This window comes from Sceloporus occidentalis, unplaced genomic scaffold, assembly GCF_023333645.1.
Source record: "Sceloporus occidentalis isolate IW3139 unplaced genomic scaffold, rSceOcc1.0.p SCAF_17, whole genome shotgun sequence".
Classification (NCBI taxonomy): Eukaryota; Metazoa; Chordata; class Lepidosauria; order Squamata; family Phrynosomatidae; genus Sceloporus; species Sceloporus occidentalis.
This window is the reverse complement of record NW_028316997.1, coordinates 6,441,038-6,461,685: the sequence shown is the minus strand read 5'-3', so window position 1 is coordinate 6,461,685 and position 20,648 is coordinate 6,441,038. Positions and strand designations below refer to the sequence as shown.

At 37.6% G+C, this 20,648-nt stretch overlaps 1 protein-coding gene across 1 annotated transcript; it reads left to right on the top strand.

Moving 5' to 3' along the window:
* The first annotated feature begins 454 nt into the window (after nucleotides 1–454).
* On the top strand, nucleotides 455–20,054 carry LOC149302785 (uncharacterized). Its single transcript, XM_089481984.1, has 13 exons — nucleotides 455–667; nucleotides 2,731–2,865; nucleotides 2,975–3,037; nucleotides 5,315–5,437; nucleotides 7,406–7,519; nucleotides 7,606–7,769; nucleotides 8,820–9,471; nucleotides 11,822–11,964; nucleotides 16,740–16,800; nucleotides 17,062–17,270; nucleotides 17,631–17,817; nucleotides 19,198–19,293; nucleotides 19,920–20,054. Exons 1-13 carry the CDS (start codon nucleotides 455–457, stop codon nucleotides 20,052–20,054), a joined length of 2,295 nt encoding a protein of 764 aa, XP_089338110.1.
* The last annotated feature ends 594 nt before the right edge of the window (nucleotides 20,055–20,648 follow it).

The following is a 20,648-nucleotide window of genomic DNA, read 5'->3' as shown; positions in this document are numbered from 1 at the left end:
GAGACCTTTACATTTGCTAGAATCTTGTATAACTTAAAGGGGAAGTCCTATGGGAAAAAAAGTAATGTAATAGTAATGTAGGTTAGCATTGACAAAAATGGTTTTATCTCATTTTGCACTAATATGTTCTGATGTTTTATTTTTAGTCTGTTATCTTCTCTCTACTATTTTATCTCACAAATAGATAATACCTTTACAGTTTATCGCTTCTATAAGTCTGATTGATTTTGTAACTAAACAACAGCCTTATGGAATATTAAATAGCTGCCTCACATTTTCCGAAGAGCAATAGTTTATACAATATAAATCTCTGTGTACTACTATGAAATCAATATTCTTGCAGCATGAGACAAAAATGTTCAGTTCTAATTCTTACTTCTCCTCCTCCGTTTTAACAATGAATGGCCATCTTTCAGCTAACAAAAGTTACTTTCTGCAGGGTATGTACTAAAATATGGGCACTGGGGCATCTAAAAGGCAAACAGCTGAGAAGCATATCATAAAAGCTATTGAAGAGAGGCCATTTGTCATACAAAATGGTTCAGCATCTACTCTCCCTGATAACACTTCAATTGGGAAGCAGAGGACTCAGTCAAAGGACGAGGAGATAGCAGAAGACATTGAACAGATGGTCCAAAATGTTTGTAGGCCTCCAGAGAATACAGAGGTATGGTTAATCAGTGTCTGTAGACACAGTGAACATATCATCTTGTTTCGGATTATGTAGGTTTATTGTATTAACATGAGGAATTTCAAAATGTGTATATTTACATGTTACAGAGCACTTGAAACCGAGTAGAGCATAATGTTAAATATATTAAAAGGATATTACTAGTAGAAACTTCAATTTAATAAGAATCACCTCCATATCATCATACTCTCCAGATTTCATTTGAAACTTTCAGTGAAATCTGGGTCACCGTGCTCTGTCTCTGTGTATGTGTAAGTGTGTGTCTATATGAATCTGCATGTAAGTGTGTGTGTAGGAGGAAGTGTTATTATGAGTGTGTGTAAGTATATGTGTGTGTGTGTGTGAGGGTGTGTGTGAGCATACATGTGTAATTTTGTGTGAGAGTGTATGTGTAAATGTGTGCCAGAGTATATGTTACCAGTGTGAGGAAAGGGGCTACACGGCTATACCTGCCCCCCTATGCCAGAAAGTGCCAGCCCTCCCTGTGCCTATGAATACTGACAGCTAGTGTGAAACATATAAGAGGCTTGTTGCTTCCCCCCACCCCCATTAATAAATGCATTTAAGAATGAATTAATTTTTCTAGAGTTAATGTTTAGGGCACACAACAGTTTGAAAATATACAGTGAGAATCATGTTATTGAATAAAAAATGAGTTGTGTTTTAACTTTATTTTTTCTTCCCCAAAAAATTCCATTTCAAATCTTGACACACAATAATAAATTCACTGTCAACACTTTGAGAGCTCTCTCCATAGAGATACAAAGATAGAATTTTCTCTAGAGAAATAAAGAAGCAAATAGAGTCTGAGAGGTATTCAACCAGAGTAAGAGAGACCCACACTTTTGTAACACATATTTTGTTAACATAAACAATAACGGGCATTAGATATTTTGATGGTGGGAACTTGGAAAGCGGTGATTTCATATTGTATAGAAAACACATTTTAAGTAAGACTAAAACCTACTACTTTTACACAACCAAAACCATACTATCTCAGGAGGTAGAGATATTGTGCATTAAAGAGGAACTGCCAAAACTTTTAGAATAAGTAAGCTACCTGTAATATAATAAAATATGCATCTGTGTATATTATACAGGTATAACATTACAACAAAGTACCTATTCATTATACCTTTCAAAAATGAAGTTCTTGTGTATAATACGCACACACCAGATCAGGTCACTAGTTGATGATTGGTAAGACTGATTAACTGTCAGCGCCATTAAGAGTCATTAATCACTGATCAGATAACAAGTTATTAGGTTAAAAGTTGTTAAGAATAAAAAATCTGTAACACTTGTAAGTGGCATGTTTATGCCACTGACATTGATCTGTGAATCCGATCAATAATCAGTAACCAAAAATGTCACTAAATCAGTGATCAGATAGTATTTTAAAAAAAATACTTAAAATGTATTTGTCCCGAACCACTTTTTGATGGAGCAGATAGATTGATGTGTCTTGTTCTTTGCTCCAGACACAGACTGCCCATCTGACATACTGGGCAAATGTCCAGTGGGCCGATGGCTGAATCAGCCTCGTGCTTTTCTTTTACTGCCATTGCAGGGGAGTTTGGGAAAGTAAAGCGCTTCCATAAAATATTGAACATTCTTTGATGTTTTACAATATTCCTTGTTATCTGAGCTACTTAGGCTCTCTGTGCAGCAGTCTACCGAACTGAATAGACTCCATAGATATTATTATGATATGTTTGCCCCTTCTCTGAGACATTATCATCAGTATATCATCAATGGTATACTGGTGGTGTTGGGCATGTATCTCCCTGATGTCAGCCCTCACAAACTGTGACTGTTAATCTCTTAATGTACAGTATTCAGCATGCAAGGTGCTGTTGTATATTAAATCATAGTTAAAACACACAACAAATCTGCTGGCAAACTGTAGAAGACGAAGAGTTTTCATTTTGCTACATTAAGGTTTTCTGTCAAAGGTTATTGTAGGAAATGTGCACATCCAATTTTCTCATTATTTAGGTAGATTCACAAAAATGTACACATTTTTTTTCTGTATCAAGGATAAGTCTACGATGCAGAGAACACTGGAAGCTGAAGATGTGTCAATGACCTTCGAGAGCTTTTTACACAAAAATGGAATGCTTTATACATGTTTCACTCAGAATGGAACTAGACTGTACTTTGATGATGAAAAGGTAAGAGACGACTATTAATGCCACTATTATTTTGATGTTCTTACACATCTATATTCCATTTTATTCAAATCTAAGTAGTTTCACTAACTCTACTTCTTTATTATATCAGGGCATTGTGCCATTTCCTGAAGAACTCTATAGCCAAGGAAAATTCATTCACCAAGAAAATGAGGTATCATTTAATTTTTTTTCTTCACTATACATTAATTGCTATGTAAAATTATGTACAATATACATATTTTTCATCTCTGATTAGTTGCTCTCAGCTAGTAATGTGTAAGTCAAATTTAGATTGCAGAATTCTTTTGCAGCATCCCAAAAGAGCTTGAGAACACATGTACATACAGTATATACTGTATATAACTCAATTGTTAAGAGGGTGGAAATAGGTCTGATCAGAAGTGGTCTGGCAACATTCTGCACAGGGGACACTTCCAGTCATGTGACCCAGTAATAAGAAGCTTAAAGCATAATGCAATGTCCCTTCTTGACTATTCAGTCACATCTAAAACATGTTAACCAAAGGAAAATAGATAAAAACACATAAAGCGAACACAAAAAAAGATGCAGTCAATGAGTAAATCATCTCCAATAGTCTTGTTCCCTAGTTGTTGTATGTGGAATTGCAAGTAAAACATACAGTTAAGCTTCACACAATGGCCCAAGACTTTTCGAGCAGCACAGGGAGCAGTTGCCACCCTGCCCCTTTTGACAGCCTAACTCCTTTTAAATTAATTTATGTTTTAACGATCATTTCCCAAGTACCTTTATGTTGACTTCATCAAGTCTAGCTGTCAAGTCTACTAATGTTACTGAATAACCCAGATAATAATTTGAGGATGTCACCTGAGGTATATCATACTTTTCTCTTATTTTATTAACGTAGTCCCCAAGTGACAAATTGTTCCTATAAAAAGGTTAGAGAGCATGTTACAGGGTCGCATTAAAAAAATCCAATAGTCCAGCGTTCGGGTGACATTATAATTTGTACTGGGTGCACAGGACGATTTATGTTTATACAGACAATCGGTAAACCTGATATTAAGTAAAATATCCTTGATCAATTTAATAAAATAACATCTTCATCAAGAAAATTATATGGTCAGACCATAATATGGTAATTCTTGAATTGAGAGCACATCAAAAAATATTTTAGAAAAATGCCATGAAGGTTAAATGAAAATTTATTGAAAATTACAGAAATTAGGAAAACTTTATTAAATATGAAGGGTTGTTTTTTTCAAAGAAAACTAGAATGGTCAGGTTTCTGATGCTATGGCTTCGTGTGCATATAAGGCCTTGATCAGAATATACACAATGAAACTTGGTTCTGAAAACAAAAAAGAAAAATGGAAAACAATTATAAGATTTATATATTGAATATTATAATGTTTCTAGAACTAATAAATTATCTCCTTTAGATACTGTAAATGAACACAATTAAATAAAATGAATGATTTACTAATCCAAGATACAAGTAGAAAATTGGAATATCTAAATGCAATTTATTACTATAAAGTTAATAAAGAGGATATATTATTCACAAACAACATTAACAACAAAAAAAACAAAGAAAACAAATTAGAAAAATCAAACAAAATCAATATATTTTCTTGACTCCAGATAAAATAGGATTAGCTTTTAACAGCTTTTATGAAAAGCTATATAACATACAGAAATCTGTTTCGGAGGAAGAAATTGTTGAATATTTAAAAAGCATCAATCTCTCAAAGATTTTTAGTTCACAATTGTTAAAAATCAATAGTCTTATTTCAGAAAATGAAGCGTGGACCGGTATAAACAGACTAAAACCAACTAAAGCCCCAGGCCCTGATGACATTTATAATATGTTCTATAAGATATTAGTTTGAAATATTAGCTCTCCTCTATATATGCTGATTCTGGGTATATCCCAGAAGAAATAATATTATTTCTATACAGAAACATAGTAAAGATCAGGAACGGGCCTCAAATTATAGGCCCATATATTTACTGAATGTTGATATTAAACTATATTTGTCAATTTTAGCTGAAAGATTCAAACTAATCGGATATAGTCCATATATATCAAACCGGATTTATCCTGGGTAGATTTTCTTTAAATAATTTAAGGAAAATTATAGACATCTTAGATGTTACAACAAGAGTAAAGTCTCCATTAGTAATCTTATAAAGTTGATTCTCAAAGCAATTGTATTATTGTATTCAATATACTTCTGCAAGAACAATAGGCTCGAGATTAACTCACAATGGATTAAAATTAAGAATGGGCAAGACAATATTCCATTTTATAAATTAAATGTAGCGCAGCCAGCTTTTTCAGGAAAAATGGTTTACCAATTTATCCAAGTCAAAATGGTACTAATTAGTGCGTAATTCATTTATAATGGTCTACCCTTTACCAGACCTCAGAGTTAACTACGTTATATTTCCTGGGTTTTTTTTGTAGCCAGACAAGACACCTGAAAACATCAAAGAAGACAATAATCCTTTTCCAAGCTATTTGGAAAGTGAACGTACCAGTTCAATATACGTACCCGGAAAAGGAATGGTTATGACTTACATATTTGAGGTACTTGGAATTTATAATTAGTAATTATATAAAAAATCAATCCTTCTGGACATCCATCCAGCCTTTGGCAGTATGGCATTACGGAAATAACACATGGCAAATAATCCCACCAAGGCTGCTGTAATGTTATTGAAAAATCTAATTTGACAGCAGAAAAGAACCATTTGCCCTTTGTAAAGAATCAGACCTTAATGAGTCCTTGGTCTTGTATTAAATTCAAGATAACCCTATGCCTATCCCATGCGTGCTTAAATTCCCCGAATATATTAGCCTCTATCACTTCTGATTGGAGGCTGCTCCATTCATCTACCACCCTCTCGCTGACATAAAACTTCCTTGCATTAAATCGAAACCTCTAACCCTCTAGTTTTAGATTATGACCTCTTCTCCCCTGTACTTTACTTATTTAAAATTGTCTGTCGCATCCTCCCTGTCTCTTGTTTTCTCCAAGCTATACATATTAAGATACCTTACTCTTCCCTGATATGATGTCCTGCAAATCACTTACCATTTTTGTAGCCCTTCTCTAATGTGTCAATATCCTTCTGAAGATGCGGTCCCCAGAACTGTACAAAACTCTCTCTCAGTCAGGTCAGACCAGAGATCCATAAATTGGCATAACCACCTTCCTGCAACAAATGTGTCTTGCTATACTCCTTGCTTGCTTTTTCCGACACTTTATTGCATTTTCTCCGTACATGTAAGTCAGCAGAAATAATTACTCCTAAGTCTTTTTTTTCCCCATTGTAATTGGCAGAAAATTGTCCACAGTTCTATATACTGGCTTGGGGTTTTTACGTGCGTCTTTTTAAATGTATCAACATTAAACTGCAGGTGCCATATTCTGGACCATTTTTTAAAATGTACTTAAATCATTTGCCATTGGGCTTGTTCCACCTGGAATATATACACATTACAGACATGATAGCTCAGCACCTCTACTTCATTTTGTGTCTCTGGGTGTCTCTGGGAGATTAAAATCTAATGAAATTCTATAATTTCTAGGGGAAAAAGAAATAATTAAGGACACCATAGAGAGTTTAGCAACCTCCCGCGGGTAGCTTTTGCGATCAAGGGTCAGTTAGAGAGATCCTCTGATCCCACCTGACTGCCAGCAAGATGTGAAATTAATCTAGGACCTCCCTAGATTACAGCTCCCACATGCTCACCTCACAATGTATTAAAACAAAGTGCCACAATACATCGTATGTATTTTTGGAGGGATAAGCAGTGTTTTTTTTTTACTATTGTATTACTTCATCATAGTATCCCAACAAAATGCAACATGAAAATAACATTTTGGTAGAAAATCAGAGGAGATAGGTATGGGAAAAAAGCAGTAAATATCCTATATTCTGAAACAACCAATTGCCCACCTAATTTACTGATTAAAAAAAAAAACAAGATGCCCACAAAACAAAGAAGAAGAAAAAAATCTGATCAGAGCAATCCAAGCAGTAGCACATGGCTGCAAGGGTTAAATTAAATTAGCTTTAAGAAAAAAGCTTTTACATGTGAAAAAAGGGAAATAAAATTTTAACAAAAAATTAGCACCACAAAGTAAAAATTACGCTGGTTCGTTTTTATAGTTATCATTTTGGCGCACTCTGGAACTCCTGGAATGCTGTGCAACACTGTTTCATTCTCTGTGCCTCACAATTATTGTGTGACGTACAGAGGGTGACACAGAGACCAAGTCAATGTTTCAATACATTGATTTTCCCTGTCAGTGATCGCTGTAATTGGTTAATCGCAGCGATCAGCTGACCCCACAATTGCCAATTAGGCCCAGTTGCGAAGCGGAGTCCTGGACACTGGAAAGCTCACTGCCTGATTAACTACATGCAAAGGGATTAAGTTATTATTATTACATGAATGCTTGTCAGTAACCAGCAGATGTGGTACTTAATATGGTCACACTAACATATTAACCTATCAGATATAATGGATTATTTTGTTTCTTTATAGGAAAGGACAAATGTTTGCAAATACTTTGACAGTGATTCTGGTGCCTGGCTTATTTTACCAATGCTTTGGGAGATGAACTTGGATTTTATCACACAGCGTGTGCAGCAAGTGAAGGTGAAGATACAAGAGCGTGGATTGAGGTATTGCAAATGGGCAATGGAAATAATTATTGTATTGGCATCTGGTCTTTTTCCTTGTAGGAGGCATTACCTTCCATAATGGACTATAAAGAAATCCTTGCTGCTCTTAGACTAAGTAATTATGATCCTGATGAAGTCATTTCAGTGTTCTATGCAATATTTGGCGATAGCGTGGCGGATACCATAACCGGACAGGAAAATGTTGAATCACTAGTTCTTACTCGGTATGTCCTGTGCTTGTTTTCTTCCATTACATATACAAAATTAACCATCCTCAGAGTAAAAAATAAAGATCAACATACACATCCATACTGTATATAAACCACAAGCATGTGCCTGGTGAGAACCCGTGGCCTGATATATAGGTGGAAGTGCTATATTACACCGCGTAGACCATTAATATTAAGTAATATTTCACTTTGGGCATAAAAACAGTGCTCTATACAGAAATTTAGTTTAGCATTGAAGAAACGTTATTTTAATCTACTTTGTTCTAATACACTTCATTTATACTGTATGCAATCCCAGGCGCTGCCATTGTAGGCTGTCATGTGGTATTTGGGATGACTTTCCCTGCTCAAGCAACACACTGAGCTGCTGAGCTGACAATGCAAATTATGTACTCCTTTGTCTTAGTGTTCGTCTTCAGGGGGGGAAAAAAACGTTTCGTATTCCACTAATATTTGCCTGTTCCAACAAATATTTGTGTAATTCTTCGTGTTCGTTTTTCTCTTTTCTTTCTGTCGGTTTTCTAGCAGGGATTAATACGGGGTTAATGCTGTTAGCAAAAGCTTTGGTGCCAGGATTTTAAAGGTCCGTATGAGCAACTCTATTGGTCGCCGGCAGGGGCATCAACCAATGAAGGGCAATAAAGTCGTTCTTACAGACCTTTAACTCTTGGGCTGATCCTACAGATTCCCATTCCCATTAACCCCTGCTATGCTACAAAGACTTAAGGTAGGCTAGAGGCAGTTACTTGTATGGGGGAAAGGGAGACCAGGGAGATTAGGTAGGAGATATTAACGAAGACGAACACGAAAATGCACGTTTACCTGCCCTCATATTAGCTTATTCGGTATTCGGTTTGAACAACGAAAACTCAACATTCGTGTCCGTTTTCATGTTCTCCCAAATACGAATGCACAAGTCTTATATATAATTACATGGGAAGGAGCCATACAACTCTACACAAAAACATCTGCACGTGAAGAATGCAGTCTTGGTTTGGTTTTCCATTATTTCACAATTAAAAAATGCTCTCTGATTTTGTTCAGGAATTTATATGAAAAGGAAAAAGAGATTGAAAATGTAAGTAAAAAGTTGAAAGAACGAGATCAAGAACTTGAAAGTTTGCGCTCAAAATGTAAGTACCTTGAGGAAGAAAAAGAACACCTTATTCAACGGACTGAGAGTTTACATGACAGAGTAGAACAGTTACAAATTGAACACGAAAAGTGTCTAAATGAATTATCTGCCCTGTCTGAAATTCAGAGGGAAAATGTACAAGCCCCAACTCCGATTCAAAGCTCTATACCGCTGAAAATAGAAGTACTGAGAAAACTGCTACGAGAAGCTAGAGAGCTTAACTTTTACAACCACCAGTTACGAATTGATACAAAAAGCGACCTATTAGACATCGGACAGCACTTGACCCGTCTGCGGAGTACAATGGAAAACATGAAGAAATCAACCCATGAACTTGAGGAAATCCGTGCCTTGTACCAGCGAGAATCTCTAGAGCGGAAGTTACTGTATAATCAGCTTCAAGAACTTCGGGGAAACATTCGGGTCTTTTGCCGTTGCAGGAGAGATGATGGAAAAGGAGAACATCTAGAATTTCCTTCTAATGAAGAAATCCTGGTTAATCACAATGGAAGCAAAAAGAAGTTCAGATTTGACAAGGTGTTTGAACCACAATGTACTCAGGTAAAATATTTTGGGTTGTTTCATACCCTTAAAACCCATGGGTTTAAGTTGCAAATCTTTTAGGAATAGTGTCAGAAAATAAAGGGAAGAATATTTAATGTATATAATATATATATATATTATATATAAGTAAGAATGTTTTCAGAAATAGACATGGGAAGCAGAGGTATTATTAAACACTAGTCTACACCAACCAGACAAGCCTGAAGAATTGTTCCTCAGAAATCTTGTAGGACTGCCACAACTGCAAGGGACTCTGGATAGCCATTTGCAAAGAAGGTTAACAATGATCACCTTTTGCCTCTATATCCACTTTAAACATGGACCCCCTGGAGCAAATGTCCGCTCTACTCCTGGGACAGAGGTGCATAAGCCAGATCACCACTCATGGACAGCTATTTCGTCCTTAATGGTACTCATCAGCATGAGGTTGTGATACTTGCTCATGTTGTAAGGTAATATTTAGATTAAATGATCAAATATTTCTAGGAAGGGTTTGACATTCAACAGTATTAAGAATTACCGTATTTGCTCGATTATAAGACGAGGTTTTTTTCAGAGCAAATGCTCTGAAAAATACCCCTCGTCTTCTAATCGGGGTCGTCTTATAATCAGACCTCAAATAGAGGTCTGACTATGAGACTAAGATCCAGATCCCCCGCATCGCTGCAGGGGACCTGGAGCCTTCTGTCTCCTCCCCCCATTTAACACTCCCTCGCCACCCCACCCCACACACTTACCGGTGCTTCCAATTTCCTGCTGTATACCGGGGCAGCGGGTTAACGTTCACGCGATCCGCGTAGACAACTTACGCTGCAGCCGGAAGGAGGTGTGGCTAGCAGCGGGGGTTGTCTGCGTCCATCGCGCAGACCTTCCCCCGACTATCAGAGATCAGAGTTCCCCGCACCGGTTCCTCCTTCCGGCTGCAGCGTAAGTTGTCTACGCGGATCGCGTGGACGTCAACCCGCTGCCCCGTTATACAGCAGGAAATTGGAAGCACCGGTAAGTGTGTGGGGTGGGGTGGAGTGTTAAATGGGGGGGAGACAGAAGGAAGACTGCTGCCCCGGTATACAGCAGGAAATTGGAAGCACGGTAAGTGTGTGGGGTGGGGGGGAGTGTTAAATGGGGGGGAGACAGAAGGAAGACTGCTGCCCCAGTATACAGCAGGAAATTGGAGGCACCGGTAAGTGTGTGTGTGTGTGTTGGGGGGGAGTGTTAAATGGGGGCATAGGGCATTTCTGGAGGCAGAGTGCTCTATGAAATGCCTTTTAACCCCCTGAACGCCACTTTGCCTCCTGAAATGCCTTATACCTCCCTATATGCCACTCTGCCCCATAATATGCCTTTTAACCCCCTAAATGCCAGAGTGGCATATAGGGGTATAAGGCATTTCTGGAGGCAGAGTGGCACACAGGGGGTTAAAAGGCATATCATGGGGCACAGTGGCATATAGAGGGTTAAAAGGCATATCATGGGCCACAGTGCCATATTGGAGTGGCAAGCCTGGGGGCAGATGTGCGTAACTGGGGGGCAGGTTGGAAAATACAAGGAAATAAAATCAAAAAAATATTTTCTCAATCATAGCTTTTATTAAAAAATTTAATAGTTTACATGAATTAACATTTACTGGTAAAACTTTTTTCATACAGGGTCGTCTTATATTCAGGCTTTTTCTTTTTTTCCTAAATTAATATTCAGATTTAGGGGTGTCGTCTTATAATCAGGGTCATCTTATAATCGAGCAAATACGGTATGTTTCTAATGCTGTATATAGTTAAAAAAAACCCAGCTGCTTATTTTGCCCTTCTTTGTATATCTAGATGCATGGTGGTAGGCCAGAGTATCGATTTGGGATTAGGATATGACATCAAGTCTATGACGATCATCACAGAAGTTACTTCTGCAATAAAAACACAGAGATAGGGCTGTTAAATCTTTTAGGGACTGTATTTCAATTATGCACTATTTTATAATATTAATAGTGCTGTTTTTTATATTTTCTGCATTTATTTTTAGTGTTAAGTAGTTATATACTGTATACAACAATGATAACTCATATATATATATATATATATATATATATATATATATCTTTTAGCAATATATATTCTAAAGTGACTTTAAATATGTAATGGTACATATATGGTTTATAGCCTTTGAAAAAAATAAATATCTCTTTTTGAATGACAAATATGAGAGGCTTTTGGTGTAGGTGTAGGTGTAAGGACGTTTTACTTTACTGAGAGGGTGGAAGATAAGTGGACAGACTCTTTGCGGAAGCAATAGAGGTTAACACATAAAGGGAATTTATACATGCATGGGATAGACATATTGTATGTTTCTATGGCAGGAAGATGTTTTTGAAGGAACTTTGCCTATTATCAGATCCTGTGTGGATGGCTATAATGTGTGTATCCTGGCCTATGGGCAAACAGGCTCTGGGAAGACTTACACCATGATGGGAAATGAGGAAAAACCAGGAGTCAATATAAGGTGAGAACAGTTGTATTAACTATTAAGCGATAATACTGTATAATGGCCCTATGCTCTAAAATTACTCTTACTGAGGTCTAACTTTCCCAGCTCAAACACCACACTGAGCTCATTCTTTAAGGCAATTCTAATGAAGTATGATCCTCCATATGCTTTCATAAGTCAGCTCAGTGACTAAGACAGCAGTTCTGTTGGTTAACAACTGAAAGGAGTCAGGGTGTTTGTCTTGTAGATTAGGTTACGATACCAGCACATACAAATGGCTAATATGCAGCTGCCTGAGAACATTATAGTATCCAAAAACAGTACAACCCTTTGAGAAGTTATTTTTAATCTGATAGTAGTAGTCTGATAGTAATAATATCTTTTTGGCTGTCTTTCATCTTCTCAAATAATGATATGTGTGTATCTTGAAACCTTTTTATTATCTCATTTACTTTGAAAAACAAACTAACATTTTTTTAAAAATGTTTTGATATCAGGGTTTGATTGGGTTTCATAACTTTTAACCTTTTTGGCATATCCTTTAAACACTAAATATCATACGGAATAAACAACTGTTATTTCTTTGCATTATTTGCTTGTTGTCTCAAGCCTTACTAAAATTATGTGGAGATAATTGAATGAAAAGTAGAAGTTGGAGAGTTCTTTCAACTGAGAAATTACTCTTCAGTAAACACTACAAGCCTTGGTACCTTAAAACATTTCGTAATAAAGCACAATACGATGGTCACTTCACTGACTAATCACCATGCACTTCATTTTATATGGATGAATAATCTTATGGATACAAAGACTGCTTTATGTCACTCACTGATATTAAATTAGAAATCAGCTGAACTGACATTTCCTAGATCGTTAGCTAAAAAACAAACAAAAAACAAAGCTACTTTTTAGTTTAGGATGTATTAACACCAGGCACTCCAGTGAAAAGGTTACACATGGAGTGCCAGCATAATAAAACAATGCTTCTGTAATGCAAAGCCAACATGTCTGGCTTTCAACTGGTTAAACGCATAACTCAAGACAATAAAAATGTTAGATCTCTAGAACCGTGAACCAGTTTATTAAAGGAGCCTAAGGATTCGTTTGCATTTCTGTTGCCAAGAGCACCATCTGTTAATTTATTCCCAGAAGTGTGCTTTAAAGAGGTAGCGCTTGCTGCATGATGCTGTGATTGTTATTCAGAGAGGGAAAATACCCACAGAACAGAATAAAAACAAAAGCTTTTACATACAATCGTATGATGCATTCTACTGACTGACATTAATTAGGCTCTAATAAAAAAAAAACAACTGTATTTGGAAACTGAACATTCTTGCAGGTCAATATAATTGCCGTAGTAGAATTTTGATATTGATGCTGAAAAATGGCATTTTGCAAATGAACATAGTAGTGGCTTAGCTGAACATAAATAACCTGAGTTTATGATTATAGTAATAATGTTGGCTCAAGTCTAATAACCTTAGAATCACTATTTAACATGGATTGTCCTACCATAGCAGAAATTATACAGACTTTTAAATTTTTACAGGCATTTAATGGTATATCCTTATGTGATGCCCTTCACAAGATACACAGGATCCAGAGGAGACTGACACCTTCTGGTCCAGTGGGGTCCAGTGGTCCAGCTACAGCTATGATGCCCCTAGGCCCCTTGCTCCCCCCAGTAACTACCACTTACACATACTCACTATAAAGCACACTTACACTAAAACAAACTCACTCCATAATACCCCACTGTATCATATAGACTTGTGCATTCCTTTTTGTACAAATTTTTGTGCCAAATTTTACTGTTTTGTCCATTCGTCCGAATAAAGGACAAACGAATGCAACAATGGACAAAACGAAAAACGAATGTGCGCAATATGAAAATCTTTCCTCATTCATTAATCTGTTCCCTCGCCGCGGCTGCCATTTTAATTACACTAAGAGGAAGAGAATCTTGATGTTTTGCCTGCACTAAGAGGAGGAACTTTAAGTGAGCTTATCTTCATTTGTCCAATCAGCTCACTTCTGTCACCACATGCCAAGGGATTGTCCAATGGCTGTGCTACATCTTTCAAAGAAAAAAAAGTAGACTATTAATGAAGAGAAAAAACAAAATACTGTCTGCGCTTCTCACCCTAATAAAGTTGGCAACAAATATATAAACATAATATAAATGAGAGGTTTTGGTTATATGAATTGGCCAAAGCATAATTAAGCTCACCCGCCACGTCAAGGCACACTCTCAATAGGGTGAGATCCTACTCTCACCTCCTACATAGTGGGCACACAAAGCAGTTTATACTGCTACCAAAACCTTATTAATGTGTTGGGGGAGGTGCAATTAAACCAATTCATATAACCAAAACCTCTCATTTATATTATGTTTATATATTTGTTGCCAACTTTATTAGGGTGAGAAGCGCAGACAGTATTTTGTTTTTTGTATACATTGTACAGCCAACACACTGTATTTGCAGCATGCTCACACTGTTTGGTAGGCCTTATATTATACATTTGTATATTTGAGCCTGAGACTAGCTTAGCGCACCGACACTTTTTCTTTTCCCTATTAATGAAGAGAGCCTATATAAGAGCAGAGCAGGCAGGGGATCCATTTCGTGACTGCTTTATGTGACACTGCTGTGCTGCCTCTGAGCATTTTACAGAGTGAGATTCTTCTGTGTGAGACTTTGTGAACCTCAGCCTCCTATTTCTCATACTGGAGAAGAAAATACGAAGACCCCCCCAAAAAACATACATGAAAAAGAACACAAATTTTGCACTGACACCCAGATCTAGTATTAATCATACTTTACTCACATCACAACTCTCTCATACCTCACACATCACAAACTTACCTTGTCCAGTTTTAAGCCCGAGCAGCCCATTTTTATTTATTTATTGTTAAAGCCCACCCTTCATGTACCATCTTTGCATTTACTCACTCACACAAATCATTAACACATTCATTAATGCAGTCTCACAAATCATTCAAGCAATTCATCCACACATGAATTCATTAATTGTCATACGCATTCACACAATTCATCCACACATTTATTCATTCATTCTCATACGCATTCACACTACCCCCCCATCTTATCTGCCCCTTCTCACTATGTACCCCCTCTCACTATCTATCCCCTCTCCCCATTTCTCACTATCTAACCCCCCTCTGCCCCTTCTCACTGCACCCCCCTCCCTCACCCTACTTACCTTGTTGCCGGAGCAAGCAGCAACTGCGGCCGGGCCCGCGGCAGGACCGAACTGACTGGGCCTATGCGGCCTCTACGGCCGCATTAACGCAGGGCATAAGGGGCACCTGCCCCTTAAGCCCGCCGCAACTGCGACCGGGTCCGCCACTCTAAGGGCTTTTTTTTTACTTTTTTTAACGGTGGGCTTTTTTAACTTTATTTAACATCCTCCATGTTAACAAAAACTTTATTTAACATGGAGGATGTTAAATAAAGTAAAAAAAAAACCCAAACCCCGATGTTTTAATTTAAACCCTGGTGGGGGCTTCCCAGTCCCTTAGAGTGGCGGACCCGGTCGCAGTTGCGGCGGGCTTAAGGGGCAGGTGCCCCTTATGCCCTGCGTTAATGCGGCCGTAGAGGCCGCATAGGCCCAGTCAGTTCGGTCCTGACTGGGCCTATTTTAAGGTAGGGGCCTGGAGCTGCATCAGTCCCTAAGTCAATCCGGCCCTGCCGCGGCCCGGCCCGATGGCCAGTCCGGGCCTGGCTGCTTGTACATCGCACAAGCAGCCACACCTTTAGATTAGGGCCATGTAAAATTGTGTGACATGACCCTATTGCGCTCCAGCCTTCAGTTCAAGTCAGACCAGTCCTGTTTGAAGAATTTTGAACTGGCCTGGGGAGAAATAGACCCCCTACCCACTAGGCCAAGCCCATCCCTGAAACAGCTCCAGTGCATCCCCTAATAGGGTGATGGCCTATTCTTCAATAAATTAAATTTATAATCCCCTATTTATTGTCTATCACAATAAATTGTCTATAGCAAAATATGTGCGCAATCAACACACATATTTTATACATAGTAATTCAAAGCAAAAGACATGGTTGTCTGCTGTTTTGTATTATGAAGAAACAAATGCAAGCAGCGAACATAATGGAGAGAGGGGTAACCAGATCATCGGGAAGATGCTGGTCCTTTGTAAATATGGCTACTTTGGATAAGAAGTAAATTAAAGTAATTGCTTGAAGATGATTTTATGGTACCAGAAAAATGATAACCAGTGCTCTTTGCAGTATCTCACCTTGGGGCTTACCTATTATATGATGGTAATTAGCATAGGCTTCCCATGCTTCAACATGGTACTCTGTATAAGGTTCTGTTTGGTCAATATGTGCTTGCCGAATGAAATAAGATTACAATTATTTCAAAATGGCTGCACTGGAAGCAAGAAAAGAGCTATTCTCAAACAATGTGTGCCCAAAACCCAGTACTGGAATGGATCATCTTGAGCAGTAGGGCTAAAGTTACTTTAATCCATAACAGAAATGTAGATTTTCAATCTACTCACCAAAAGAAGAGCTAGATTTTCCACTAGATATTTCACTAATCTCTGCCTGTTTACTGCACCATTTTCTGCCTGTACCACTCCTTTTTCATGAATCCTAGAAAATGTATTTAATGATTCTTATTAGTGTACCGTTTTTTGTGCCTAGGGGCACCTGTAGTATAGTTCTGGTATATGGTCAGCCCATTTCTCTTTAAATACTACGACAAGTGTACTAACACTGGTTGTATGTTAATGGTTTTAGGTCCATCAGGGAGCTATTGCGTATTTGTCAAGGAAGAGAGAGAATTAAATATACGATAAAGGTAAGCTGTGATGCCATCATTTATTGCAATCTACTGCATCTTCTGTAGGCTTGTCATAACTGGGGCAATTTCATTTGGGGTAGCTAAATGCTCAACATGTTCTATTTGTTTAACCACAACACCTATAATCCTCAACCAGATTGTGGGAGTTCCTACTACAACAAAAGACTATCCTGGATTAAGATTGCAATATGTCATGTAGCCAAAGATCTTCTTTTATTTTGTTGAGATGTAATTTAAACTATTTTCATCGTTAATTAGATTTCAATGGTTGAGATTTACAATGAAACTGTGTGGGATTTGCTCTCACAAAATGGAAACACACAGCTGGAGATCAGATCACAGGGGAAACTTGTGACTCTGCTGGGGTTAACAGAAATGGAGGTCTTTACAGAAGATGACATCAAAAAGACAATGTCATTTGGTGAGAAGAATAGAACAGTTGCATCAACCAAGATGAATACTGAAAGGTAAAATGAGATTAATCTTTACCATCACAGTGAAACAATACAATAGAATAATGTCTGATTCTGGTTCTCCACGTACACGATATTTATTTTCATAATATCCAAAAAAGAAGTAATAATATATATTCAAGAGCAGTGATATGCACCAGTCAGGTGTTCAAGCATCTACCACTGCATGGTAACTATGATACTCCTAACAGGCTATATCTTTAGGGTGAACACTAGAAAGCTCATCTGCCCCGTTAATTTAGTAATCCAAGCTCAATGACTGATTCATTGTGCATTCAAATTGGAATTGTTGTGTGTTGAGATGCTATTACTTTTGAAAGTCTTTAGTTTCTTAACATCTGCTTGCTTCTGTAGCTCCCGTTCTCATCTGATGGTGATCATGCGGGTAAACAGTGTTGACAGCATTTCTGGTGTTGTGTCATCAGCTACACTTACATTGTGTGACTTAGCTGGATCAGAACGCATTTCTAAAACAGAAGCTACAGGACAACGTTTGGTAGAGGCTGCGGCAATCAATAAATCTTTGACTGCATTAGGACAGGTACCTCTAGATCTTATTTGACTAATTTTGGGAAGGTTTATCCATGAGTCAAACACAAATTGTATGACCAAGTTTATTCTATAACACAATCCAGATATATATGGATGAGAAACTGGGATACCAACAGGTCTCATCAACCACACCATATTTCTTTTGTGCCACATCCTCCTGGTTTCCACTGGTGTTCCTAGCAGGCCTTCAAAACTAGATTTTGCGCCATGTGTGTTGTAAACCTCTTGGTACTGCTTGTCTAGTAATCTACTTTTAAGTGTAAGTACATAAAGTACATAAGGGTAGTATAGTTAGACTTAGGCTATAAAATTAGACATGTATTTTACAGGGGTCAGTACAGATGAGGCGTTCAAGAATGTTTGAGACACACTAACCAACTTGGCAGGGGACAAGCTGAAAAATGAAGGGTGTGATTTTAGAAAAGGCATAGACTGGGTAGCTGGTTTAAAACAAGCAGCGAAAGGTCCCTGACTTCAATTGCTAATGAAAAAAAGACTTTATTAAGTGATGTGGAACCCTCTGTGTTAGCGTATATTGAACGTAGTGCCACCAACATAGTAATATTTCAGGACCAATTCACACTGGCACATATGGAGTACTTGAGACTGCTTTTTACGTTAGGAGAACCCGAGCCAACACTAAAAGATACGTTGTAGAGATGCTGGAACAAATATGCTATATCATAGAACAGAAACGCCTGTGGATATTTGATATTGGACATTTCTGGATTATATAATTAGTTTCATTTACTTTTGTAATAAATGAAGTACGCATGTTTGCCGCACGAAATGGTAACAAATAGTTTTAATTTATATTGAGAAATAGTGCCACAAAGTAACTAGTTCCATAAAGTGCATCGTACAATGTGTATCCACAGGTGCAGAATAACTGATAGTTACGTGAAGTGAAATTCCAGCTGTGTGAGGCAATTTCACAGACTCCCTTTCCCACTCATAATCTCCCTGCCATGAGCATCACCGTACCTTTGATCGATTCCCACGTACGCCAACAAACTCAAACCTCTTACAAAGAGTTGGCTGCATTTTCAGCACATTCAGCATACAGATCACACACACAAACCAAATAAATTATAGATGGACTGCCCTGCACCCTATCGCTCTGTTTCTTTATGCATCACATCACATGAACAAGCCATGCAAACCTCAGAGCAGGGCTGTGCTGCTTAAACAGCCAGGAACCACCAGGCTTCTAACAGCTTCAGTTGTTAAAATACTGAAGAAAAATAGCAGTCAATGATAGCATTGTCTAGCAAGTTACTGGAAAAACTGGTGTGGCGTGAAAAGAAAATTAAATGCAGACAGTTGCCGTATTTTCTAACCTTCTTACCAAGTGCTTGTTTGTTCTTAGGTGTTTGCAGCACTAAAGGGTAATTCCCTGCATGTCCCCTACAGGAACTCTAAACTTACCCATCTCCTCCAGCCGTCACTCAGTGGTCATGCAAAGGTAAAATATTAATTACTATTAAGTAATGTTTGCATTTGCAAGTGTTCTGTCTACTGGCCTTGAATGCCTTGTTACTTTATCCCTGTTAGAATAAACACTACAACCTTGTCAAATTGATCATATAACACCCTAGAGATCTCAATTAGATAAATGCCAGAGGCGTGTGCTGGTGGTGCTCAGATCTTCAGAGAACCATTTACTTTAAAAATGGCTATGGCACATTTTGTTCATACAGCATTCATACTGGGCTAAATTTTTATTATAGGGTGCAGCATGCTGCCTTTATAGTGTAAAAAAAATACTATCAACTAAGAAACTAATCTGATTATTATTTAGTATGCTTTTGAATACCACATTTACAAATAATCTCAGTTTTAATGAGTTTTTTAAGAAAGGGAGCATAGACCCCTGAAATAGTCTATTATTTTAGAAAATAAATATTCTAAATTTAAGAGTACAGCATCCAAAATGGGTATTTAGAAAAGCTTTTTATTGTTTACTAGGAATTATGTAAGTAGTATAAGTAGGGGTACTGCAATGGATGCAGCTATGATGCACCCAGCTCTGATAAGATGCAAATGGAAAAGTGACGCTTTTGTGTAATTTATTTTCCCCAACTAATACAGGCATGTGTTTTCGTGAATATTAGCCCTGATATAAAGGATTTTGCAGAAACTTTAAGCTCGCTTCAGTTTGGTTCATCAATCCAGCAAATAGCACTCGGCAAACCCATGCAGAACACCGTGAAGCCTGCTCACTGACCAGGAAAAGAGAAGTAGGACGTCCCTTCGTTAGCTTGTCTTGCATTCATGGTTTCTATTCAATATGTCTGTTTTATTAGTATATTAGGTTTGGTTTGAATCTAGTGGAATATAGCATACTGGTCTAGTATAAAGACATCAAAAATGTTTCATTTCCTACGAGTATGGAAACCACGAGTTTCTGAAATGAAAATATACAATATGCTTGTAAGTCTTAATAGCTCATTGTGCTTATGCAAGTGCAAAAAGGCTGATAATAAACCAGGCGGACAAAGCAAGGACAACATTAAAATCTATCATTTTAATTAGGTGACTGTGTCTTTTGACAGCTTTTGAGACCATACTCCCTTGTGTTACATTCAAGCTGCTATAAACCAACACAGCATGCAGCTCGGACTTGAAATGAATGTGCTTCCAAATAACGACTAAACTATATAAAGAGCCACACCTGCATTCGTGTCCTTGCTTTAATTAAGAGCACCAAGAAACCACAAGAAAAGCTTAATACAAGGATGTTTCCATATGTATTTTAGTTACGATTATGATGCAAGCCTCTTCCAAAACATGGCATACAGTTCCAGAATTGTCTCCTTG

Excerpts from the sequence above, each read along its gene's own strand:
- LOC149302785 (XM_089481984.1), top strand. The coding sequence starts at position 455 with ATGGGCACTGGGGCATCTAAAAGGCAAACAGCTGAGAAGCATATCATA. Across the intron at positions 11,965-16,739 it reads AAACCAGGAGTCAATATAAG|GTCCATCAGGGAGCTATTGC; the intron begins GTGAGAACAGTT and ends TAATGGTTTTAG. Across the intron at positions 19,294-19,919 it reads CACTCAGTGGTCATGCAAAG|GCATGTGTTTTCGTGAATAT; the intron begins GTAAAATATTAA and ends CAACTAATACAG.